Source organism: Triturus cristatus, chromosome 2_1, assembly GCF_964204655.1.
Source record: "Triturus cristatus chromosome 2_1, aTriCri1.1, whole genome shotgun sequence".
Classification (NCBI taxonomy): Eukaryota; Metazoa; Chordata; class Amphibia; order Caudata; family Salamandridae; genus Triturus; species Triturus cristatus.
Window position 1 is genome coordinate 979,763,205 of NC_140581.1, and position 27,175 is coordinate 979,790,379.

Genomic DNA, 27,175 nt, shown 5'->3' on the forward strand with positions numbered 1-27,175 from the left:
TGGGATGGTTTGAGGTAATATTGGGGAGTCTTTTACCAGTGCCCAACATGGGCAGGGTCATGCTACAAATGTACTTCTTCATTATAACCAGGTGTATGCGGGCTGCGTTTCCTTTTGTCCTTAAATAAGGTTTATCGCTCCTAGTGAAACTGTAGTGTGGGTCATGGACACTTGTTTTCTCTTGAAAACGCAAAATAAAATGGTTAAAAAAAAAATGAAGAGGATAATCAACGGTTGCTGCATTATGACGCCTCATTTGTATTTTGACCTTTCTAACACCTTAGAATGGGAAGCATTCAAGGTTACAACCAGAGGGCATTGCATCCGCGCAATGGTTGGCATGAGGAAAACAGACAGAGCTGAAACCAAATGAGAACTCATTGCTCCATCTTGAAATTGAGGCAATTAGTCACACTTCTCGTAGCAGCCCGCCCTAAGCATGCTGCCCTCCTCGAACAACTCCTATGTTTTCAATTATGCTGCCTACATAACCAGAAGTCTCACTGAAGAGGATAAGCCATGACCACCGCTAGCTTAGTTTATCAGCGCAGGCTTCTCATCCTATAGCCTCTATTCGGCTTGCATCCACCACAACAGTATTTGAGAAGCATGAAATGCACACAGTATGCTTTCATTGCCTCAGATATCCCCAAAGCAGCGCCAAGAACTAGATGCACCCATGACCTCACCTGAAATCAAAGATGCGAAACGTTAAATTGGTAAGACAAAAACTGGACTCCCGCTGGAACTTTATCAAGAATATGCGGACCTACTAGTCCCAAAACTGGAAAAATTGTACAGTCAGAAGCAACTGAAGTCACCCGACCACCCACCCTTAGAAAGACCCTTCTGATCTCTATCCCCGATGCCTAGCAAAGACACTACCGACCACTCATTTTACAACTACCAATCTTAATCTCGGATTACAAAATTCTGAGCTGGATTCTGGCATATCTTTGCTTTCTCACCTGGTCCATTTAGATTAAAATGTTTTTGTTTCAGGTACGAACGCATCATTGAACATTCACAGATAATTTACGGTTACTGAGTTTGCTCCCAGGTCCCACCCGCAGGCTACATGTCAGGAGCTAAAATTTTGAACTGCTGAAAAGATTTGGGTCTGGCGGGTGCACGAGGACGATCCCACTGCTTTATAATAATCCCACTGTGATAATCAGAGTGTGCGGTCATGTGTCGGGCTCCATAGCTGTCCATCAAGGCACCAGGCAGGGCTGCCCAGTACCTCCCTCTTGCTAGCACTCACAATGGAGCCCATAGCTATTTTCATGCGCTGTGGGAGGGACTAGCTGGGGCATCCCCCTGGGTCTCCCTATATGCTGACTGCATGGTTTTGTACTTAAAGAATGTGACAGTAGAGCAAGCAGACTACATACACACCCTTCACACTTTTAAAATGTTAATTGGGGAAAGTGTTGTCTTTTACCCCTCCTACCTACTACTCCATAGACCGGGTTTGAACTGGGCAGGGGCACCCTGTTGTGGCAGACTAGAGCGTTCCAGTACTTGGGAGTATGGATATATCAAGAACATGATTTATTAGATGGCAACATAATGTGGGCTGCAACATCACTTTAGAGCCACGTAGCCTTCTAGAGAATGAATGCTTCCATTTTTAGTAATGGGAAGGATAGCTCTTTCTAAGATGCTCATGCTCCCCCGACTATTATATTTTTTGCTAATTTGCCAATATACTTGCTTATCAAATTCTTCCGCACTCTGGAAGCCCTCTTCTGCTAACTAATCTGGTGCAATAGTTGTCACAGAGCGGCACTAGCTTAACTGCAATGCCCCTCTAAAGGAGGCGGCCTGGGAATAACAAACTTTGAGCACTACTTCCATAGCAGCCACAATGTGTTTGCCGCTGGTGTCAGTCACTCATCTGAACAATCTGGCCACAGCACCAGCGGTATATAGTAAGTGGAAAAAGTTATGCAGCTCTTCTGTCCTATTGGGCATTCTGTCCCTCCTTGCCCCGACTTAATATGATTGCTATACGCTTGTTTTCATAGACGTTTACACATCATGAACTGACTACCCCCTCCCACATGCACCAGCCATCTCACTTCAAAGCAAATTAAACACTGAAACTGTCTAAACCTCAGCCAACCTGAAGCAGTGGCACTGTGGAGGCTTAGTGAGCGTGGATGACTTGTTTCACTACGGACATCTTCTGTCCTTTCAAAAGCTTATGGACCAATCCAACATCCACAGAGCTCAATTCATAACCTACAACACTCTGACTCGCACTCTTCGGTCTAACTGGAATACTGTACTGGATGAACAGCCAACACGTGGTCATACAAAAGAGTTAATATTATGGGCACTGGCCGGTGTCTAAGCTGGCTGACCAAGGCTCTTGGTGCTCACACAGACCCCCTTAGAATGGCTCCACGACAAATAGGAAATAGAGTTGGGGAAGGCATTAAATGACACAGAATGAGAGAACACTGGCTTACCCAGGAAAAGTTTCCAGAAACACTACATTCAAACATATCCAGTTTTTTGTAATGCACAGTGCCCATCTTGCACCTGGGAAAATACATGATTGTTTTCCCCCATGAACTAATGCCCACTGCCCCCGCTGCCGAATGCAGACATGTTGCACATGCTATGGCCATTTCCCTCATAAATAACATTTCTGACTGAAAGTCACCTCTCACCTAGAACAGGTAACAGGACATACCACTTGGGAAGTTTGCGCTCTAGGCTTCCTCAAACGTACCATAAAGAATAAGCTTACAGCCGGATTTTTGGACCTGACCCTATTGATAGCAAACAGTGGCCGCCGACAAGGCTAGGTGGTGGCAGGGAGGCCGCAGGAGTGCAGGTGCGAAAAGTTAAAAAAAATATAAACACTTACCTTGCCGCCAGGTCTCTGCTCCTGCTCTCCTCGGCGGACTCGAGGAACAGGAAGCACAGCGAGGCTCTCCTGATCAGTCACAACGCTGCAATGCAGCATTGCGATTTGTCTGAGCGTCATGGTTCGACGCTCGGCCAGGGAACGGGAGCCTGGGCATGTTGTCCACGCAGGCTGTAATGCACCTGCATGGAGAACAGGGAAAGTGCACATGACTGTTTTTGGCGGCCTGAGAGGGCCGACCCAATAGTCATGTGCACTTAGGAGTGGGCAAACCACTCGTCCCCTGCCCTGAGAGCTGAGCAGCCCCGCCCACCTGCAAAGCAGCACGGAATCCAGTGCCGACGGAAACATAAAATGATAACTGAAAGTTATTATCATCATTTTATGTTTTCTTCACTTTGCACTGCTTAAAGGCACCACTAGCAAAGTGCCCTATTAAGCAATTTTAGAAGTCCAGCAAGGCCCTCCAGCCCCGGGTCACCAAATGGCACCAATCTGTGGTGACTTGGGCAGAGTCTGAGAGTAAAGTACTCAGGCAGGAAGAAGCCTTGGCCTTGGAGAACATCTCCTATCACAGGGGTTGGTGGGATGAACTGCTGGCTGGCTTTCAGTCAGAACCCAAAAATGACACCCTCCCACCCTGACGGACCTCTTTGGAACTCTGGTATAAAGCTGCTCCTGATGAGGACTGCCTAGTCGTTGGATGTCCTCTGCTCAGGACCACAGTTCCCCTTGCAGAAACTCCAGTACGGTAAAAACAATAGCCTATGGCCCTAATGTGGTTTTCTGATCTTTCTCAGACAAATTACCTACTGCTCGGTTGGACTTTTAGGTCAAGCATTCAAGACCTCTTGTATATACTTTAGTATATACTTATATGTGTAAGTACTTTGTGGGCTCTGGAGATCAGCCCTAGGACTGGTCTGCTTCCGCTTAGGGACTTTTTTTCCCCCTGTTCAACTGCCTCTATTTAACTGTCTTGATTGAAAACAACCAGTAGATATCAGTAAAATATCAGAATTGCTTGCTGCTGAGGGACTTTTTTTAAAAACTTTTCTGGCAACTGCCTCTATTTAACTTTCTTGATGGAAAACGACCAGCAGAGGTCAGTAAAACACCAGAATCACTTTAGCATTCTCTAAATTCCAGTCCATAGAAATGGTCTTCCACAAGCACCCGTAGACAATATTTCTTTCAAATCTTGCATTTTCAGTGATCTGACCACCAAAGACCCTGATTTTATATTAAAAAAAAAAAGAGCATGGACTATACCATTTCCCGCTGAAAGGCAATGCTTCTCTCCATGTGCTCCCATACCTGGCATGTCACACAGTTTGGTGCTTACTTTTCCTCCATGTTAAAGAACAGTAGATGTTTCAGCACTCAGGCGAATGTGCTGCATAGCTAAATACATATAAGGTCCCAAAAGCGAGACCGATTGCATTGCAAATGCTTGTTCATAATCATTATCCATTGTTACCTCGTATTATTCACACTGGTTCGCACGCTTTGTTAGTATCTCACCCCTTACACATTCCCCAGCTTGTATTTTTTAGGCCCTGCAAGACCTCTCGAATTTATGTTGGTCCTTTGTTATTCCTCTGCTTCTCACCCTCGCATGTATCTTGATATCATAGCCGGATGTTGGTAACACCAATTGTTAAGCATCATCTAATGTGAACTGACTTGAATAAACACTAATGTACCTACTAACCACCAAAGGCTCAAAGACTGCACACATTTAACCCCTTCTGTGCCCATGACGAGCTGGACTCGTCATGGGCCGCGGTTGCGCTGTGCCCATGACGAGTCCAGCTCGTCATGAACCCCGCCCGCCAATGCAACGAGTGGCACAGGGCGGGGAAAGGGCGTGGCACTGAAGGGGTTAATGCTTTGAAAACGTACACCAAATACAATTGGCACTGCATCGTTATAGAAGAAAACGGTTTTACAAAAAAAAGAGGTTTAAAAACACTCCTCGTTTGCGTTTTGTTCACTCATACTGTATTATTTTTCACTGGCTAGAAGGGCAGACTAGGAATAGGAAGTGCGTCCTCAGTCAGAACTATTTATACATGGGATGGTGAGGTCATTAATCCAAGATGTGATGTGCTTCTGTTCATCCATGTTGAACTTTTTTGGCTTTGCAAGCCTCCCTATTTATTAATCAGGATTTATTTTGCATGGGGTTTGATAACTGTGCTTCTACATTTTACAGTAAAGAAGGTTAATAATCTTCACCTCTGTATCTTTAATAGAATCTAAACCTCATGTCACGACAGTGGTGAACCTATCACATTCTTTTCATTCAGCTAACTGCCCAATGTCTACCTTTCCCCATTGCAGCCAGCTATTTTCCCTTCCCGTAGAATGTCTAACAGGTCCAACTGCAACATGGCAGCCACTGAGCCTAGGTGGCCTATACGAGGACAGGACGAGGCGAGGCCCTGCCGCAGGCCATTTCCGAGCATTTGGTGGCTCCAGAGAGTAGCAATGTAAAGCTCAATCCATTGGTCCTCAACATTCATTTCAATGTTACCAATTCTGAAGGGCACTGATCTCAGGGAGATGAGGAGTTCTGGTGAGTGTAATGGCTTCACTCATGAAACACAGGGCCCAGAAACTCGAGTGGTGTGTTAGGCCTATCTTAAAACTCATCCTGAGAAGAAGCGTTAGGTGCCAGTCCACCTGTTTTGCCATTCTTAAACATACCCTGGTATGCCTGGGCTTTCAAATAAAAAAGCTTCATATCCACAGCTTCAACGTTATATAGAAGGCGGCCAGTGCTCTTAGGTGTCCTGAGAATACATGAAGGGAGCCCCACCATACTTCCAGTGCCACATTTTCTGTGGTTGCTACACCCTCAGAGGTCTAAGTATGTGGGGATCAGGTGTTGGGAACAAACTAACACTCTTAGTAAGATTCAAGGACCAACCACATACTACTTTATGTACTGTGTGGAAACTGGTTTATACAAGTAAGTGCAAATGCACCAGACCTAGTTTTGGAAAGCCTGAGTAACTTGTGCCAATTTGCACAGACAATGAAATTTGTCCGAAGCTCACGCATAAAGTGAAATCTGAAAAAGATTTTAAAAGGCTGACGTTTACTTGCACATTTGGCATTGATGTGAAGATATAGCACTCACAATCAGATGCCAGAAACTGGACTGACAGTAGATTTTGACATGTAGCTGGGTGATAACGAGGACGGAATTTGCTGCATCACGTAGGACTGTGCCACAACACAGGACTGTTACTGACCTGTAAAAAGCCCCTTCATTGAGGGAAGGACCTTACAGTGGCAGAGAAGCAGTTGTGAGCAATAATCCCAACCATCCATAGCAATGGTGAGATGGCCAATGGGAGCAGGCTCAGTAACGTGTGCGTCTGGAAGCAAAGTATTAAGAACAGCACCTTGGTTTGATGAAAATACTTCAAGTGTGATAAATATTTCACTAGGTCAGTGTCCTTCAGCTGAAGGTTGAGCAGCTCAGATAGCCTTCAGGAGTGTGGCCACAGACAGAAAGTAATCAAGGCTCCCAAGAAAGTCTTCCTTCTTCACAGGTCACCTCGGAGAAAAACAACTTCTGGCTGAGCACCAACAATTGGGCTCCTAATATCCTTTCTCCTTCTCTGTCAGACTATCAGGTCAGCCCAGACAATCCTTAAAGGAAAGGTAAAAGCTCCAAGGAATATACCTGGAGTGTTAGCATAATGTCACACACATCACCCCACCTAGGAAAACAAATGGTGATCTTGTATCTGCCTCATTTACCTTACCATCACAGCTCACTCGGACATAAAGGTCTGCCCCCATGCAAATCGGACCAAAATTAGGAAGCGGTAAAATCAGTAGTATCCTCTGATGGGCTGTGGACTAACCTTCCCTCAGAGGACTTAATGAAGCTGGGATGCAGAGGACAGGCGTGAGTAAATACAATTTGGGTCGCTGGTCTGCCCATAGCAATCATCGAGTAAACAACTGATGGCGAGAAGGAACTCTCAAACACCTAAATTAACGGCATGCCGTTAAATGTCATGAGGCTTTTTTATTTGCTGCTGTCAGCGTTGGATTGTCTGTGCTCTCCAGGTGGGCTCTACCCTGCACAGATACTAGGGCCCAAATGATGATCTTGATGGGCCTGTCCGCATGCCAAGCACAACAGGGAACCCATGACTCTACCCCATCAATCTTGGCTCTCACATGGCTCTCATTCAATAATATGGGAGTAGAGTTCCCCATCTATGCGATGACGGGACTGGGACATTCAGCATGCTCACAATTGAGGAGCAAGGAACTGTGTGTGGAGAGGAAGGAGAAGGAAAGACGCCTGAGGAATTAGAAGTAAGAGAAGGTAATCCAGAGTGGCTTGGACTGACAAGGGAACATGGTGGTGCACATGACCCCATGCCCCAGTGAATGGTCAACCATTAGGTCCTTCTCATCAGCCTCAAAAGATAATCCTCAGTTTTATTTTAGGTCTTCGGTTTCAATAATATTTCTTCCCATTTTTGTGCTTCACAGCAATAATTAACACATTTGGTCTCAATTAACATCACACAGAAGATACAAAGAACTAACCCTTCTAAATCACCTCCAGGTGTGGCATTTCTAAATTCTAGATCAGAGAACTTTACACCAACACTTGCTATATTTGCAAATTATATATAAACAGTCATCTGCCTATGGAGGAAATGGGACCGCCATGACTCTTTCACGTCTAACAGTTAAAGGGCTCTACGTCTCCTTGGGCATGTTAAGCTTTTATAATTCCGAGCAAGAAACCAAAAAAAGGACCTAGATTCTCAGAAATCATTTATCTTTTTCTATCAGTTGCCATTTTGCATGCTCAAGTGCCCAAACCCTTCTGAAAACAAACAATAAAGTACAGGTACATCCACGTTCTCCTAAAGTGTGAGAACAGAGTGTTTTCTCTTTAGCACTATGTAATGGGTGACCAGCCTCTGTAAGGGAATCAGGCAGGAACACAGACAGACACCATCTACCCCAAGCGACCCGTTTATTTAGGTGTAAACCTAACACTACATACCAGTAAATCTTCAGACATAGGCAAGATCACATGACATGAATAAGCACTCTATTCTCAAAGCCCTTCCAAAAGCACCTGAACGGGTAATATCAAAGGTGTTCAATAAGGCGGACTACAGTACCACCTGCATAGTACTTTACAGATCATTTCTTTCCCAGGAGCAGACTGAGCAAAATTATTATGAGACTGCAGAATTTGCTTTCAAAAGTCGAAAGCAGGGTGTTTCCCAGCTCCCTCTGTCACAGTCTTTAAAAAGTTACCTTGTGGGTCACTAGTTTCATTGAAATCTTATAAATTAAGTAATACTGCACAAGTGTGAATGCAGTGGCGGCTCCTCCATGTGGGCAGAGGAGCATTGCCCCACTGCCTTTTCGCAGTGCGAGAAGTAGAAATATAAAATGGTATTATAAATACCATTTTAGGTTTCAGCTTCTCGCACTGCGAGAAAGCAGAAGGGTTTGGTTGGGGGGGCGGTGGGTGGCTAGTCCTGCTCTAGGGCAGGGGAGGAGTGGCTTGCCCACTCTGAGGGTGCTGACTGTTTAGTCATACGCACTCCCCTTTTCTCCATGTAGGCTGCATACATGGAGACAATGGCCTCCCCATAGGCGCCTGTATGGTCGGCGTTCCAACCAATCACAACTCTGCCATTGCAACCTTGTGATTGGCTTAGGGGAGGGAGGCTGCCCACTTCCTGTGAGGAGCAGAGACGATGCTGGACCAGATCGGGCCGGCTAAAGTAAGTTAACTTTTATTTTTATTTTTAAAATAAACACTCCCTCCCCCTCCCCGCCCCCGCGAGTCATCCGGCCGCGACTGTGTGTGTTGTTCATCTTAATCTTCACCAATGCTTCAAACTGTGTAAATTCCTTAACCTGGAGTAGCCTGACCCTATGCCTGCCTCTATGTCTTATTTGCAAGCTTAAAAAGCTCTCCTCTTCTCGGAGACCAAACTCAACCTTAGTCTAGTGGAATAATTTTACGGGAGCCTTCTAAAAGACATTGCATACTGTGATGCATCCACTTCTTTCAAGCTTGAAAAGTCTGTGTAGTAAATAAGCACTCCAATCCAGTGGGGTTCAGGAGAAGAGGTTTATTGAAGCGGATCCTTCAGCCTCTCGCTCCAAATGCCAACATTCTAACCTGAGCTTCAGCCCCAACATTCTCGAGCTGGGCAATCCCATATGGCGAGGAAAGGAGGGGGGGGGGGGGGGAAAGGAGGAAGGGGGGGGGGGAACGGGACAGATTACAACAGTCTGGCTATCCATTCATCTAAGAAATCCGTGCTGTCAAGCAGTGTGGTGAAGAGTGAGGGATAGGAGGTCAGATTACATTTAATGCCAACTGCTTCCCAAAGTTTTAACATGGCTCTAGTAAGTGGAGAGAAGCAGAACAGCGGTCTCTGAAAGTCATAGATAACCATACTACTTCCCTCATAGTTCTGCCTGAACCTGTGGGGCCAAGATAGTACCATTCTCTGTGCATCTTGAAATGGGACCACTCTAGCAAGTATCACAATTAAGATGCTTGACAATATTAGGATAAGTAGAGTACCTACTCCTGGGCTTTCCTAACAGAAGGCGGAGCTCCAGCAGCTGCAGTGCCATGAAGAGTACTTGGGTGGACTAGAGGACAAAAGGAATGAGCCTGGCAGTCTCAGTTTGGGTCACTGATAAGAGTTACAGAAGGTTGAGAGTGCCTAGACAATGTCCCACCATCCGGGTGTGAAAATGTTCCATTTGTGAACGTCATCCAAAATAAATTCCAATATTCTTTCTTGTCCTTCTGTTCGATTGAATCTGTGTTAACTTTTAGGTGGTATCAATGTCATCCTGTGAACAGTAGGTTACTGGAAATGCTACAATATTCAGTTGTAGGAAACATCCTTTGACCCACGGTGAAAGGTAGTTCTGGTACTGCACTTTGACAAACTGGGGTTTGGTCTTCTTGTAGATCTTGTAACCAGACGTGAAAAATCATCTGCAGAAATTCTCAACTGTCATTCCTCCATTTTCCCTTTGCATCAAAACCACAGAGCTGACTCGATCTTATGGCAGGAGTTCCCGATTGTGGACTCTCTGATGAGGTAGAGACTTTTTAAATTTGACCTTCTTGACTGGTCGATGAACAGGACATCTGCAGTTAAAGCGTTAAGTCAAGAGGGTCATTGGATAAACCATTCAGGCATGCCTAATCAACATCGAAAGCGGGGTGCACTTCAATTCCAGGTGCAGCTCATCTTCTAAAGTCAAGCGGTAATAAATCAACTTGTAATGTTGAGGAGTTACCAACAGTGGCATGTTAGAACATAATAGTGTTTCTGGAAATCTTGTTTGCGCTGTGCACGCCAGATGCATTCACCAACCGCTCTGGTACAATTTACTATTCACATTCAGACAAATTGTTTTGTACATATATCAGAAAGATGTAATAAAAGTTGTCGTATTAATAAAAATCATTACAATGTGTACGATTGCTCGATACAGCATTTTCACAACAATACATCTGCCACTATCAGAATCTAACCAAGATAAAACTAAAAATGCTTAGAATACATAGTTCGTTAAGGAAAGAAAAACTTACAAATTCAATCAAGTTTATTTGGATTGGCTTCTAAAGACATAAGTAATCATTCAAAATTTGGCGCAAAGTAAAGCTAAAGTGCTTCAATGTTTACAGTACATTCTAGAGGGAAAGGAGGTGTGGTCCTGATCGAGTGCGCAGATGCTCCTATAAGGAGCAAGAGCCCTCATACAGCCCTGGGGAGGTCATGCTTCATCATCGGGTCGCTCCTCGTTGGCCTGACGCTGCAATACCCAACAGGCTCCGCAGGGGGGCGCTTTGCCAGAAATCTTTTACCTGTGATCTTGGCCGATGATTAAGCAGGTGTGTGTGGTATGTGAGGTGTATATACAAAAGTGAGTAGAGTGTGGGGAGGATGAGAGTTAAAAATATCTATTAGAATCCACAGAACTAACTGCCACGATCCTACAAATGCTAGAGGGCAGAAACTTGTAGACCCACATCCTTACCTAATATATGCTTGATAACTAAGCCTTCTCTCGCAAATATCGTAGGTTTTTAATCATGACATTGAACCCGCTAATTAAAATTGGTTCAGCGGATTCTCAGTTATTTTTAACTCACATCCTACCCACACTCTACTCACTTTTGTATATACACCTCACATACCACACTCACCCACTTCATGATCACAGGCAAAAGATCTCTGGCAAAGAGCCCCCTGCGGGCTCTATCGGGCATTGCAGCGCCAGCCCAACGAGCAGCTGCCTGATGATGCCTGATTTCCCTCTGGGTGTGTAAGGGCTCTTGCTCCTTATAGGAGCAGTCCCTGTGTGTGCCCCCACGATCAGGACCACACACCCTTTCTCTCTATAGGAACAGCATACCTCTTGTTTTCACAATTCATACTTAGGGGGGGCGTGTGCTGGACTTTTTTTGCCCCCGGCCCCCTGTTGTTTTTTTGACTGCTGCAATCCATGCTGTGCATGTACACAGGGGGGGTACATATTGTGCCCCCCCCTGTGTGCATCCACATAGCGTGAAGCACAAGGGGGCCCTGCAGGGCTCCATTTGTTTTCTCACCGCCACACTTTTCATGGCAGTCGCACTGCCATGAAAAGTGTGGCGGTGAGGAAACTCATGATATGCTTGGCAGGAAGCATATTGTGGCCTCAATACTGCTGTGCCACCGCCTCAATACTGCTGTGCCACCGCCGAGTTTCTGAGCGGTGGTTTCAGGACTGCCCGACCGCCCCGGTCATAACGGGGCAGTCGGAAGGCCACCACCACTGCACCTCCATGAGTCAGACTTGTAATAAAGCCCAAGGCATTGTAGCGGATGCCTACACCTAAAGCTAAACGAGCCTGGTAAATCGTACTTTCAAAGACACAAAAGCAATGGACTACTTCATATTAATAGTATCAATAATAAGAGCCGAGGGAGGAGCCTAGCGCGCAACCAAGATGGCCGCGTAGGTGCGAGGCTCCCGAGGACCTCCGCGACCTCCTGAATTAATCCTGGCGATATCCTGTCCTTGTTGAGGGGACTGTGTTGGGGAACCGGAGCTGAGGCGCCACCTGCTTTTTGGGCTCGAATCGGACCCCGAACGCCGGTGGGAGCATCGATTGAAGGTTGCGGCCTTCTCCTCGCCGGCCCCCCGGATTGGAGTAGTGGGGCGATCCGGGGACAAAGTGAATAACAGCGGCGAGCGGGGCTGGGCGACTCGCGTACCCCGCACTTTCACTTTCGCTTTTGCGCCCTCCTAGCTCTCAAGCGGGGTCGGGCTGCGGAGCGGGGTGCGGTGGTGTGGCCTTGTCCAGGAGCCCGGTTGACCCGCCGGCGGTGGGTTGACCCGCGGTTCGGTGGTCGCCCCCGCCCCCCCCCCTGGCACCCGTGATTTGGTATAGCGGCCTGTTTGGGGAGCTTGGCACGACGGTGGAGAAGCCAGCATGTCCACCAAACAAGATGGCGACCGGGTGAAGACGACCCGCCGTGGCACGGCGCACCAGGCTAACAGTATGGACCGCTACACGCTCCAGAAGGGTTCTCCGGAGACATCGCGTGCATCCCCGGTGGGCCCGACGGAGGCATCTGCTCATCCGGTGGATCCGACCCTCCGGGACGTCATGGGCGCCATCGCAGAGATGAAGGCCTCGGTGGACCAGCGTTTCGACACCTTAGCGCAAAAAATAGACTCGGTCCTGGTGGATGTGAGCCTTGTGAGGGCAGACTTGTCCAAAACAAACGACCGAGTCGACTCCCTGGCCCACGCCACAACGAGCCTCACGACAGACGTGGTGGCCCTCCAGAAGGAGGTGCGCCGGCTTGGCCAGACGAGCGCCCTGATGGACCGGCGACTGGAGGATTCAGAGGGTCGGGCCCGGAGGAATAATGTCCGTATTGTGGGGGTGCCGGAGGGACGAGAGGCGGAGGCGGCGGATCTTTTCGTGGAAGAGTTGATCCAGACCCATCTCCAGCCCCGGGGGCTGAGTAAGTTTTTTGCGGTGGAGCGTGCTCACCGGGTCCCCGGGGGCAGACCTAAGACTGGTGCCCCGCCGCGGCCTATCATTGCCCGGATTTTTAATTTTCGGGACAGGGATGCTATTCTCCAGACCTCCAGACAACAGGGACCGGTCAAGCTTGACAACATGGAGATACATTTCTACCCAGACTTTACTCCGGCGGTCCAGAAGCAGCGACAGAGCTTTCTTGGTGTTAAACGTCGCCTAAGGGACCTTAACCTCAAGTACTCAATGCTCTTTCCAGCTAAGCTGAGGGTAGAGGTGGATGGTCGCACGCACTTCTTCGACCGGCCTGAGGCGGCTGGGGACTGGCTGGACACTCTGCCTGGAGATCGGGGCCGGGGGGGCGGGGGGGGGCGCGGCTGGCGAGGAGGGCCCGCCGGATCAGAATTGAGGGGTGACTGAATAGGCCTTGCTCTGGACGTTGTTCCTTCACCATTTATTGATTGCGTATGTTCCCCTCCTATGGAGGTCGTGTGGGGTCTGTTGGGGGCTTCCCTCCTCCTCTGGGGGACTAGTTAGTATTTAGCTATGGGGCGACAGGCACACTGCACTTTGGGGGGGCTGTCTGGGCTCATGCAGGGGTGCAGGGAGGGGGGAGTTCTGTTGGGATGGGGGGGTGGGGGGGGTGTGTTGTTTGTTTGCACCGCAAGGCAAACCCGCTACTATATCGTTGTTTTTAAGATGCTCTGTGGGGGACGACCGATTGTTTCGACGTATGATGGGGGATAGGGATTTGACTGTGTTGTCATGGAATGTTAACGGCCTGGGGGATAGGATTAAGCGTGGTGTGGTCCTGCAGTACTTAAAACGTATTTCACCAGATGTTGTCTTCCTGCAGGAGACGCACCTTATAGGTAACTCCTTTCATGCAATGAATCGGCGGGGATATCGTTTGGCGGCCCATTCCGGCTTCACTTCGGGCTCGCGGGGGGTGGGTATTATGATCAAGAACTCGCTCCCGTTGGAGATTGATGAGGTGCGCCATGATGAGAGGGGACGCTACACGGTTCTAGTGGGAAGAATGGAGGGCAGAGTGTTTATCTTTGTATCAGTGTACGTCCCGCCTGGGTTACAAGCCACCACATTCGCGGACCTGGGGCGCCTCCTTCTGGACCTTCCGAGTGGCCTGCTGGTGGTTGGAGGGGACTTTAATGCGGTAGCCTCTGGGTCTATGGATCGCCATCCCCCTAGGGACCTCCCCCGGGCACAGGCGTGGCTGCCCGGCCTTCTGGACACGCTGGGCCTGGTGGATTGCTGGCGATTAAAGCATCCCGCATTGCGACAGTACACTTTCCACTCGGGTGCCCATGGTAGCCTCTCGCGGCTTGATTACATCCTTGTCCCGGCGGCCCATGCGGGGAGGGTGGGGGAGGTGCGCCATCTGGCGCGGGGTATCTCAGACCACTCCCCATTGTTGTTGCATTTCGATGTCTTCCCGAGGGGGGATGGCAGGGTGGCCCCAATCAATGCATGGTATTTGCGCGACCCCACCATTCGTGCCGATTTGATCAAATCCTTACTGCGATATTTCGACGAGAATGTGGGGTCGGTCTCTTCGGCCATCTCCCTGTGGGAGGCTTTCAAGGTAGTCCTTAGAGGGGAGGCCCTCTCCTTTATCTCCCATGCCCGACGGCGCGAGCGGGAGGAGGTGACCCGGGTAGAGGCCGAGATTGCAGAACTGGAGGGTGACCTGGGGAGCGGGGTGACAGACGCCAAGTTGCATGTTCTACACCTAAAGCAGGCGGCCTATCGGGCCCTCGTCACGGAGGCGGCCAGGGGCCTCAGTAGAGAGCAGCAGGGGCGATTGTATGATGTGGGTGATAAGGCTGGCAAATTGATTGCGTGGTTGGATAAGAGGGAGAGAGCGAGCCGCGTGGTGCCTTTGATTGAGAGTGTGGATGGTGCGTGTGTCACTGAGCCGGAAGCCATTGTCTCCTGCTTCGCGGATTATTTCCGCGAAGTCTACTCCCCGGTTTCCCCCTGCTCGGAGGAAGATTCCCATGCCCTGCTCCGGGACATCGCACTGCCCTCCCTTACGGTCGAGGACAGGGATTCGCTGGACGCCCCTCCCACCTCGGACGAAATAGACTTGGCTATTCGCTCGGTTGCATCCGGCAAGGCCACGGGCCCCAATGGTATTCCCATTGAGCTATACAAGCTACGCCCGGATGTGTTGGCGCCCCACCTGCGCGCGATGTTCCTGGCGGCCCACTCGCGGGGTTCCCTCCCGCCGGACCAGCGTCTGGCCACAATTGTGGTGATCCACAAGGAGGGGAAGCCCCGTGAACGGGTCACATCCTATAGGCCGATTTCGCTCTTGAACGCGGAGCCCAAAATCCTCGCCAAGGTGTTGGCCAACCGGTTGGTTGGCGTGGTGGGCGATTTGGTCCACCAAGACCAATCTGGCTTTATACCGCACCGCAACACGGCGCTCAATCTGCGGCGCTTACACGGGGTGCTCGCGCGTGTCCCATTTGTGCGGGAGCCGGCCATCTTGGCGTCCTTGGACGCCACCATGGCGTTTGATACGCTCGAATGGCCATACATCTGGGCGATGCTGGCGAAGTTCGGGTTCGGCCCGGGTTTCATTAGCTGGGTCAAATTGCTATACTCTGGCCCATTGGCGCAGGTGGTCGTGAATGGGCGAGTCTCGGCCCCATTCGCGCTGGGGCGGGGTACGCGACAGGGTTGCCCCCTGTCGCCTCTCCTGTTTGCCCTGGCCCTGGAGCCCCTGGCGGAGTGGCTGCGGTGGCACCCTTCTATCCGTGGTCTCCGCTGGACCCCCGAGCATGAGGACCGTGTGTCCCTCTACGCTGACGACATCCTTCTGTATCTCGCCTCCCCGCGTAAGTCACTGATCGTCCTGGTTGATGTTTTGCGCTCATTCGGTCGCAACTCAGGCCTGGTCATCAACTGGGCGAAATCCTGTGTCTACGTGCTTTCCGGGGAGGCTCCGGTCCTACCACGGGACTGTCCGATCCAGATTGCCTCTCAAGGTTTTCGGTACCTGGGTATCTATGTCACTCTTGACCCGGAGGCCCGCTACGAACGGAATTTGCTACCCCCCCTCCAGCGCTTGAGGGAGGACGTGGTGCGCTGGCGGCGTCTGCCGCTCGGCCGAGCGGCCTTGTTTAAAATGATGTCCCTGCCGCGCTTCCTCTACGCCCTCCAGAATACTATGGACTTGGTCCCGGCACGCTATTTCCGTGAGGTGGAGGGCCTCCAGCGGCGCCTGTTCTGGGACGGGAGGCCGCGCATTGCTCTGGCTAAATTGACGCTCCCGTGGTACGATGGGGGGGTCGCCCTCCCGGACATTAAACGGTATTACTGGGCCTCCCAGCTAGCTGCAATTAATCATGGCCTTTACGGGCCCGCCTTGAACCCGGCATTTGAGATGGATAAGATGCTCCTACCCGGTGGCGATTACAATCGCGCGCTCTACTCTGGCGCGCCCGACTCCCGTTTGACGGGACCGTCGCGTGTCATGGTGCGTGTCTGGCACGCGGCGAATGCAGCTATGGGGTGGAAGGACCGTTTGACCCGGGCGTCACCGCTGTATGCATCTGAGAGGTTGGGCTCCCTGTGGACGTCGAAGGGCTTCGCGAAGTGGGACACGATCGGAATCAGCACGGTGGGAGATCTCTGGACGAGGGGGGGGGGAATTCAAAACTTTTGAGACGCTGCAGGCGGAGTTTCAGCTGCAAGGCAGTGAGTACTTTCGATACCTACAAGTCCGCCACGCGCTGGGCTCCGTCTTCCCGGATGTCGCATCCATTCCGGAGTCTTCCCCCCTGGAGGACAGAGTGCTGGATGGCCATGTACCGGACAGCACGATCTCCCTCATATATAAAAAACTGATCAACGATAGATCGTGCCTGCTGACTAGTCTCCGCGAGGCCTGGGTTGCCGACGGGCTGGAGCTGGACGACGAGGATTGGATTTCCGCGGTGGCCTCTCCGAAAGAGGTGGCCATCCCGGCTCGCCTTAGTTTCGTCCAGCTCAAGATCCTTCACCGGGTGTACGTGACGGGGCCAAGGCTTCTGCGTATGGGTTTTGCTGGTGACGGAATGTGTAAGCGTGGCTGTGGCGCGTTGGCGACTTTCATGCATATACTGTGGGAGTGCCCGAAGGTGGAGCGATTCTGGCGTGGTGTGCATGAGGTCCTGCGTGTGGTGACGCGTGTCACGCTGCTGCCTGAAGCGAGGAGATGCTTGCTGAATGTATGGGAACCGAATGACTATTCGGTCCCGCAGACGCGGTGGGTGACTCTGGGATACATGATAGCTAAGCGCGACATTGCTCAATTGTGGGGATCCCAGAGGCCCCCTGCGGTGTCGGCCTGGAAAGAGCATATGGATTGGTGTATGTTTCGTGAAAAGGTGGTGTATGTGGCGAGGGGTAAGCCTGGGGCGTGGGTGAAACTCTGGGGCCCCTGGAACGCCTACCGCGGGGGTATTTGTGAGCCACCACTGCTACCGGCTGCCTCGCCTGCTCCGTCTCCCTAGACTGCCCCCCTCCCTCGGCCGCGGGCGCGCGGTCCCCCAGTCCCTGATCTACTCCCATTCCCCTCCTCAGAGTTCTGCTGCTGGTTTGGATCCCCCACTTATGGAGCACGTGCTGTCACTTTGGATCGCGGGTTGCCTTGCGGGTGTGGTTTTTTGGTGTTGTTTTGTTTTAAGAAAAGGGAACCGTACTGTGGGCTTGGAGCTGTGTGGCCTGCACCATTGACTACTCCTGTTTTACTGCTCTGCACTGCCGAGAGACTTTTACTGTATCTATGCAACATGCTTTTGCCATTCTAGCGGCCGGCCGGGTGGTTGTAGGCCCATACCTGTAACTTTTGCAAACTGCAATAAACTGTTTCAAAAAAAAAAAAAAAAAAAAAAAAAATAAATAAGAGCCTGTACATGGTAAACTTCCTATATTATTTTCCAGGATTCAACAGATTAAGTATTTCCATCAATTAAAACTGGCCATTTAGGGTACTGATTTCAACATACTGTCCGCCAGGGTTAGAAACGTAATAAGTCAGCAAATTAAAATAATTGACCTGTGCGCAAAACAATTCATAACAGCCTGACTGGCGGCAAGTTTTCACACCCGCTTTTAAAAACAATAGTTTTAACAGAGTACGTTGTGCTTGTAGTAGGTGGGGAAAAACACAAACAATATGCAATAAGGATTCTTTTGTGTAACCACAAAGTCTACAACAGGTTGTTGGCCATTGTTGCAATCACCTAGGGGTGCCACCCTTAGTTGAATACCTGCCAAATCTTAACTTGAGAAATGCGTCCCTCATGTGAAGCAGCAAGTGTGACCGCAGGTAAGGCTGGACATTGAGTTTTTCAGAGGAATTAATTACAATCCAAGCATGTTGTGTGACCGTTAAATTCTCTTTGTACGCTATAAAAGAGACGCTTTGTTGCTTGATGTAAGAGGTTGTTGAAAGAAGCTTTATTTATTTCTAAAAGCCCGGACAGCTGGTAGTCGAAAGAATGGAAGCACGCTGATATACAAGTTCACCTGACATTTGTATAGTAAGAGTTGCTAAATTCTTAGCAACAGAGATTTGCTACAGAACCAGGCTCAGATAAAAACAAGGTGTGAAGGCTTTTTTTAAAAAGGCAGCCTGTCTCACTAGGACTTGACTTTGTAGACCAAACTCCAAACGAACCTCCGCATAGCCAATGTTTTTCAGTATCTTCGAGACAGATTTGAAAGCCTCAATTTTTAGCTGGTACAATAATTTAGCATCCAGACCACAAAAAGTGACTGAACCATAGTCTAGCGCAGGAACCGATTTTGCATCCATGATTTTTACTAAATGATCATAGTTAGGACACATTAAGTTATCTCGAAATGTCTTAAAAGCAAAGATTGAGGAAGCGGTTTTAGCCCTTAAGAGGTTAAAAAGTCCTTTGAACAAGACTATCATTGAATACAATGCCTAGATATTTGTAGCTCCTGGCTCACTCAATGGCCATCCCCTTACTTCCAAGTCATGGGGTCTAAGTGTTCAGACAATTCATTCCAGTCACACAATTAGCAGATAATACCATTATGAATCGCCCTGGAAGACTGATTTGTAGACCAAGTTGCAACTTCTGTATTTGCAGAACTCTACAAACTTGCCCTATTATTATCCATTTGGAGGGCAGTGACCTTCTTTATGGTATCATGTTAACACCAGTATGAGGTCCTGATATGGCTAACTTCGTAACAGGAACCAAGAGCTATTTCTATTGTCTGTCCTGATGAAGACACTCCAATTTAAGGGGAGTTGAAGAAATCGTAGACTGGGAGAAAGTAATCTCTCTTTTTTGTGATAGCAATACGATTAAAACATAACTATCAATTTTCTATTAAAAAATGAAAAAACAAAAGTCAAACAAGCAGTCATAGTTATGATTCAATCTGTATTTGTCACATATTTTGGTACCATAGTCTAGCAAGACATGATATTATTTGCAAACATTTGGCTATTTGAGCAACTCATTTAATGAATTGAATAAAAGGTATGCATACACATATAAACAAAGTTGATAATACTACTGTTGATTAAGTTTAGATCTGATCTACTTAGTCACATATAATTGACTGCTTATCACTATTAGAAGCAAAACCCCCTGGGAGGCAGCTGTATACTAGCACTAGGGTAATTCGTTTTCTTATATTGAGAATCCATTGTTAAAGCAAGCGCACTGGCAAAGCCAAATAGCCCGGTATTGACTGCCCATATTTTGGCTGTGTCAATGTTAGTTTTGCCTTGCCATCGTGTTTATTTAAAAATAAACACCCCCCCCCCCCCATTGGATACAAAAATACTTTTTCGATCTGAAAAAAGGACACATTTGCCATTAAATCCATGGCACTAAAAAATAAGTTCTTTTTGTGTATGTATGAATGGAAGAAGGGGAGCTCACCTATTGCTCCTTGCTGTATACTGTAGTGGGAGGAAAGAAAAAAATGGAATGACATAACAGACAAATGGCTGAAGAAAGATAACCGAATCCCTGTATAAGTATAATACATATAACATTTTAATAACATCTGATTGGGAATGGTGGTAAATTGCGGTGCTCTCCACGATGCTACAAGTTAATTTTTACGACAACTTTATCAAGCTGGAGGTCTGACGCAAATGGGAAATCAATGTCGACACCTAGGACACGGTGGGCAAGTCCACCTTGACATTAATAGCAGTTGAGAATCCTGCCAAGGATGGGTCTTTGGAGGCTGAATGGTCATCAATTACGTCAGATCTGGGGTTTCAACACTGAAGGAGCACTAACAACACAGAAATCACTATTACTAGAGTCAGGGCTTTAAGTGGGCCTGGTCTCACAGGTGCTGAGCACCGGCAGTTTTTTAAAGGGGGCGTGGAAACGGGTCTCTATCGGGCTCTGTTTTGTGCCCTAGCACAGTCTATCCGTTTTTCTCTCTGGATTTCCCTTCTCTTTTTGGAACTCAGGAGCATCAACATTGTCGGGGTGTCACCAGAGCTTTCAGTGGAAGCTTTTTCAATATTATATACAAGCCATAGTTGCTGCTTATTTACCTTATGCAACTAACAACCATTGGCAAAGCCAATAGTCCTGACTTCTTGTAGGTATGATGTTACTTGTTATATCATATGTCTGGATGCAATGACAAACAGCAAAATATAAATCCGGCAGCACACTATGCTAAGCACAGATTTTACCTTACGTGTTTTAAGCCACGCCCTGAATTACACTGGTCACGCCCCTTTGAGAGCCCCCTAGTGTTTTTTAATCCAATTTAAACCGTGACTAGAGACCATTTCAGACATCCTTGCATCATGAAGGTGATGTTTGTTTATCAGTAAGTGGCGTATATTGTAATACAATTCATAAAATATTAACTCTACGGTAAAGTTATCAGAGTAGAGTAAAATGTGCGGATGTAAAAAAAATAAATCGGAAACACACTTTCCAAGGTGCTTAGCTGTGAAAGGTGCAAATTATGTACGGTGTATGGTTTGTTACACCTTGAACTACACACACACAAAAATACAGTTGTAGGGCTCAAAAAGCGGCTCCCTCCTAGAGATTGATCGAGCAATATAGCACGAAGTACTAATGCTGTTCGTCCAACAAAATACAATAGAGAATTGGATACGCACGTGACTACCAACCAACCCCCTTTATCACCATGTGAGGAATGAGCGTGAAATTAGATAAAGCAAAGGAAAGCAAAGGAGAGCACAGGTGCAACGGGGGAGTGTCTGAAGGGATACGGAGAGATTTAGAGAGGGGCTCAGGCTTCCGTTTAAGGGTGGGGGTCAGATCAGATAACACGAGGAAGAAAGAAAAAGGTGTCAGAGTCCAGCAAATTATTAGGACTCAAGCATTAGATATGGGAATAAGATGGAAAGGAACGCGGGGATAAGCACGTGCAGGTAAGGAGTGGAGCACATGAGATGGTGTGGCCCTCAGAGTACTCGTACCTGGCCCTTGCTGCGCTGAAGAGCCCTGGGCTGGGCAGCAGTAGAAGTTGCCGCAGGGAGAGTAGCACCAGCAGCCAGTGCAGCAGGAGGTACAGCAGTATAGTCGGCACCAGGAGGCTCTCTCGCAGCCCCGGGCTCCTGCCGCGGGAGGCGCCGCTGCCGTTGCCAGGGGGACTCCTCCGGCGCTTCCTCTCCTCCCCTGTCCCGTTCTGTACCTCCGAGCTCCAGGCCGGGAGCTGCGGGGCTCCCGCACGCACCCTGCGCACCGCTGCCCCCTCCATCTCCAGGCACCTCTTCCGCCTCGCCTGCCTCTCCGGTGCAGGGACTCAAGCCGGGCTGCCGGTCACGTAGCTCGAGCACAGGGGGTCAGATCTCTGCAGTCCCGCCGCCTCCTGACACTGCACCTGCCCGGGGGAGGGGCCGGTGCGTGCGAGGCTGGGGATAGGCTGAGGCTGTCGGCGGGGAGTGTACGGAAGAGCGAGGTGCTGCTGTCAACCGGGGTGCAGGGTCCCCACGTGCTTCCTGAAGTCAACCTCGGCGCATGAGAGGGCCCGCCTCGACACCCCTCTGTCCCAACGCGAGAGACTGTCGAAAAGTGGCTGCCGGGGCTCGAGATAACTCACACCCCCGAAAGAGCTCCTCGCACAGTGCGTGAAGGGCAGCCCGTCCTTTGCAGTAGCCCGCGACCGCGCTAGCGTTGATATTACAACCCTCAGAAGTGAATATCTACACACATGTGACCTGAAATTTGCATACAAATGTAAAAGTGCGTCAGTGACCCACGTTACAGAGGTAAATGGTGTCACATCGATCGCACCTGATAAAATCCGACTCAGCCAATTCAGTTGTTGAGAATAGCATGCAGATTTAGGGCCTGATTACTAGTTGAGCGGTCCCACCGCCAAAACCACGTGGCTGCCTCATTCACGCCCCCACCGCCCTATTAAGAGTTGGAACAAAAAAAAACATTGGATGGGTTAAAAAAATGCACACCTGATGTGCTTGGGCAAGTGGACACACCTCCAAATCACACTATTAAACACTCCCCACCCCTGACCAGCGTCCTTTACTTCCAAACTGCAGCAGAGCAAGACAGACAGCCATTTACTGCACTTGTTAGTGTAGGCATCTCTTTTTTAATCACTCTCCACCACCTTGGTTTCTTTTTGCTTGTTGATCCTGTTTGGGCACATCCCTTATCTGTATTTCTCCCTTAAACCCACTCACACTTCCTTTTGTTTTGTTATCATCATGCCCCCCACAAAAACACTTGCCTTCATTGTACAAGAGTTGACAGTCATGGTGGATGAAATCCTTAGAGTAGAGCCCCATATTTTTGGAGCACAAGTCCGGCATACTCCTTACTCTAGGCAAGCAGAAACGTGGGGAAGAATAGTCAACAGGGTGAATGCTGTTGGTGCCACCCTGCGCACACAGGGCGACATCAGGAAGCAGTGGAACAACCTCAGGCAGAAGGTGTGTGGCAAGTACATCATCCACTACCTGGAGGCACAGAGGACTGGCGGTGGCTCTCCCAACCCACCATTACAACTCATGCCCTGGGAGGAGAAGGTCTTGGCCATCCTGCATACTGAGGGTTTGTCAAGAATACCTGGGGGACAGGACTCTGGTAAGTTACACTTCAACAACTGACACAATATCACTATGTCCTGTTTGCTAATTACTCTGCCTTTGCTATCGTCTCCTACATCTACTCTCATAACATGCAACATAGAAAGTATCAGGCCATGTCTGCTTTTCTGTGGCATATGACACCACATGCCTACAAATCATTGACCTACCACATGTTGCAATGCTGTCTGTAAGTGCAGCATCATCAAAATACCAACCCAGGACCCATGACATGTTGCAATATGGCAATGCATGGTCATTCACAAATGCATGACTTCAAGAGGCCTTGTCACTCCAACTCTAACCAAGATGCTAGACTGCTTTTACCCCTTCTCACTTGTCAGCCATCTTACTACTCAACTACACTAGTCAGGCAGCTTACCTTTACTCAACTGTTGCTAAAGTGAGATTGTACTGTTTACAACTACCATAAGGCCTTGTTATCCCAACTCTAGCCAAAATACTAGGGGTCAGATGTTTCAATATTGGATTTTGCTATTACATAATAGCGAATTTTAACGATTCGCTATTATGGAATCGCAAAATGCAATGTATATAGGTTTCGCAATAAAAATTGCGATTCCTACATATTCCTTAGTTGCGAATCGAAAATTGCGATTTGCCATTAAGGAATACCTTCTCATTCGTTCCTTTGGGCTAATGGGAAGACATTCACAATTTGCGAGTACCAAATAGGTACTTGCAAATTGCGAATGCAATTTCAAGGGTGATAGGGGGGCAAAAAGGCCACCCTGTGCACCCCCTAAAAGGTAAGCGTGCACATGTGGCACACATACCTGCCCTAAGGGCATGTATGTACGCCACATGGCACCTTAAAAAATTCAAAAAAGTGCATTTTTCATGGAAATCGCATATTACCACCAACTTGAAGTTGGTGGTAAATTGCAATTCCTTAAAAGCATGTAGCACAATTTTTGGCTTCTGACATGTCATTTAAGGAATCTCAATTTTTGCGATTCCCTATTTTGCGAATGCCTTTTGGGATGATACATCCCAAAAGGCTTTTTCCCATTCGCAAACGGGTCGATTCTGAGAATCGGCCAGTTTGCAAACAGGAAAACGCTTTATACATCTGGCCCTAGACTTCTTGTAGCCCTTCTCACTTGTCACCTTTCTTGCTACTGAGCTACACTAGTCAGACAGCTTACCTTTTCGCAACTGTTGCTATAGTGAGATTTAACTGTCTCCAACTACCATGAGGCCTTGTCATCCCAACTCTAACCAAAATGCTAGGCTGCTTGTGGCCCTTCTCACCTGTTGACCATCTAATTACTGAGCTACACTAGTCAGGCAGCTTACCTTTACTCAACTTTTGTTAAGGACGGATAGAAAAGCTACCACAACTACAATGAGGCCTTGTCCTCCCAATTTACACCTAGATGCTGGACTCCTTTTCGCTTGTCAGCCATCTTATTAATGAGCTACACTAGTCATGAAATGTGTAAAGTACAGACAATGTTCATCACAAATACGCATATGAACACTTTGCTTGATGGTGTCCTGGACACATCAATTCAAACTATTGATGGCCTGAGTTACGACATATCTACGGAGTACCCATGATATATGTCAGCCATGAAAGAGACAAAGCTCATTTCCAATGCCAGGTGACCACTTGACTATAGATTCCTAACAAGATGCATGCCTGTTGGTCTGAATTTGACAGAAAGATACTTTGGCAGTGGCATAGCAAGGGGGGATGGGGGCGGTCCTCCCCAAGCGACACAAATTTTGGGGACGCTGGCTGGTGGCGGCCACCACCCCCCACTCTTACCTGCGGCCGTTGTGGGGTGGCGGCTGCACAGGAATCGCCAGCTCCCCCGCTCTCAAACGCAGGGGCTGCCCCGACGGCCAGCGGCCTAGACATATACACAAGACATGACTACATTGTGTGTGTGTGCAGCTGAGTGTTGGAGATGTTACGTCTATCCCCAAAGAACAAATAGAGCCACATCCAATGTGATGATGAAGTCAGATACATGGATTGAATGTTAAATAATGTCTAGTAACCAAATACAACTCTGTAATAATTGCTGACTGAAGAAATAACTAATTACTCTTTATCCCTTCTAGCCTAACTATTAACCAGACACAAAGAACTTCAATGTACATACCTCCATTTGACCATCAACTTATGTTTTTAATTTCTCAATAGGTGAATCTACTACTACATCTGAGGTGAGGCAGGAAAGCTGCCAGAGTCACACTCCAACCCAGGAACAAGATGAAACCCTCATTGATGCCAATGCTCCTGAACCGGTGGATGTCTACAACCGTCCTGGCCCATCTGGTCAGCTTCGGCAGATGCCTACAGTCCGGCTCAGTGGACCAACACCTACCACCACAGCGGAAACACCACAGATAATCGCTCGCCCCACAACCAGTGCACCTAGCACTGTCAGTAACATCCACTGCCCACCAGTCCTGGCCTCTCAGATAGCCGCCACCACCGCCCCAGGCAGTGAGGAGCAAGGACCCAGTGGGAGGGTGCAGTCTATGCCTAGGGAACAGGGCAGTGGGGCTACCTGTTGTGGGAGGGTAACTTTGGGCCCCCAGAGGGAGCCCACAGATGGTACGGACACCCAGGCTGCCACCACACAAGTCCTGGAAGTCTACCAGGACTCCCTCAGGGTGTTGGGCCAGGTCGTCACAGAGATGGGGCAAATGAAAGTGCTGCATGAAGGCATATACCAGGAGGTTGCCAGCATAGAGGTGGAGGTTTGCAGCATCTACACAGAGATTGCGGGCCTACACACTGAGGTGGCTGGGGTCCACACTGAGGTGGCCGGCCTCCGTTCTGAGGTGGCCTCTCTGGTAGGTGTGCTGCGGGAAATAAACAGCACCCTCTGCAGGGCCTTTCCTCTGCCATCTACCCCTCCCTGTGAGCCTAGTACATCCACAGCGTCAACCTTTGCTGCAGCCACAGGTGGTGAGGCCCTGCCAGAGGAGGATACTTCTGCAAGCGCCCCTGGCCCAGCAGCACAAGACCCCTGCTCTGTAAGAAAGAGGGGACGTCCATGTAAGGATTCGGGATCAAAGGATAACAAGAAAGACACCACCGCCAGCAAGAGAGGCCGTTCCTAGTCTCCCTCAGTATGTGCGCAGCACATTCACCTTGCTGACTTTCTGGCCTACATTCCCATTTCTGATGGGAGGTGTATGTTGGACTTTGGACTCCAGACATTATGGTCTCTACTCCAATGTTTTCATCCACCATGACAATCTCTCAGTTTGTTTTTATTTTTTTCACTCATTACGTTTCAGTTGATTACATTGGTCTGTTCACTCAATAAACAACTCACGTCACTTAAGCATTGTCTCCTGTTGTCATTCTCACATATGGCAATGTGAAAGTTCAACCCAGTGAACTTTGCTATGTCTAAATTGGGGACTAATGCAATCATGTATATGTTGTATGTTTAAAAAGGAACAGATCTTTAACATTACCATATCACCACTAGGCATACATATGAGTGTCTGGGCTTACAACATCTTTATTACATTGGTCAAATCAAAGACTGACATGATATCAGAAACATTTTTAAAAACATCAGCTCCTGTAGACTTGCACAACATGGGAGGAGAGGACACATCTGACAACATACCAAACAATAGCCACCAACACATATGGTCAACATCATCAGCTTCCGGCATGTTGACATCCTTATAAAAGGAATACAACATCAAATACATTTGTACACCGACACATGTCAGTACCACAGTTTCTGACCACAGGGACCTTTTAATTCAGTGTGGCATGCATCTAGTGGAATGTCACAAACTAATGTAAGTGATGGGCTGCAAGCACTTTGAGGCAACTTTGAGGAACACTGCAACACCTACATCCAGTTCGTAGAAAATGTGAAGGTAGGATAGCATGATTTGGCCAGAACCCTACAATTTGTAGGATCAGATGCTAGCACACGTATTACATTAGGACCTAGACACAACAAGAAATAAGTCAAATGGAAACCAGGTAACTTCTATCCTATCGCTGTGCAAGGTATCTTGTTACTGACTTTGTACATCAAAACTCTGTGACACATATCCCTTGGAACAATCCATGTCCACTTAG

General features: G+C 48.5%; 2 protein-coding genes across 3 annotated transcripts in view; one reads left to right on the forward strand and one right to left on the reverse strand.

The window, feature by feature from the left end:
• Positions 1-22,167, reverse strand: part of ERMP1 (endoplasmic reticulum metallopeptidase 1) — a 361,972-nt gene extending 339,805 nt beyond the window's left edge. For both annotated transcript variants that reach the window (XR_014970592.1, XM_085634130.1), the window contains exon 1: positions 21,448-22,167. Coding sequence is in view for 1 of the 2 variants with exons in the window: in XM_085634130.1 (XP_085490256.1) it covers positions 21,448-21,728 (281 nt within the window). In the remaining variant the exon portion in view is untranslated. The remainder of the gene's footprint in view (positions 1-21,447) is intronic.
• Positions 22,168-22,557: 390 nt separating this feature from the next.
• LOC146866156 (uncharacterized) lies at positions 22,558-26,412 on the forward strand. Its single transcript, XM_085634143.1, has 2 exons — positions 22,558-23,077; positions 25,256-26,412. The coding sequence occupies exons 1-2, from the start codon at positions 22,699-22,701 to the stop codon at positions 26,182-26,184; spliced, it is 1,308 nt and encodes a 435-aa protein (XP_085490269.1). The 5' UTR covers positions 22,558-22,698; the 3' UTR covers positions 26,185-26,412.
• Positions 26,413-27,175: the final 763 nt, after the last annotated feature.

Coding starts and splice junctions, on each gene's coding strand:
- LOC146866156 (XM_085634143.1), top strand. CDS start 22,699: ATGCCCCCCACAAAAACACTTGCCTTCATTGTACAAGAGTTGACAGTC. Junction 23,078..25,255: donor ACCTGGGGGACAGGACTCTG/GTAAGTTACACT, acceptor ATTTCTCAATAG/GTGAATCTACTACTACATCT.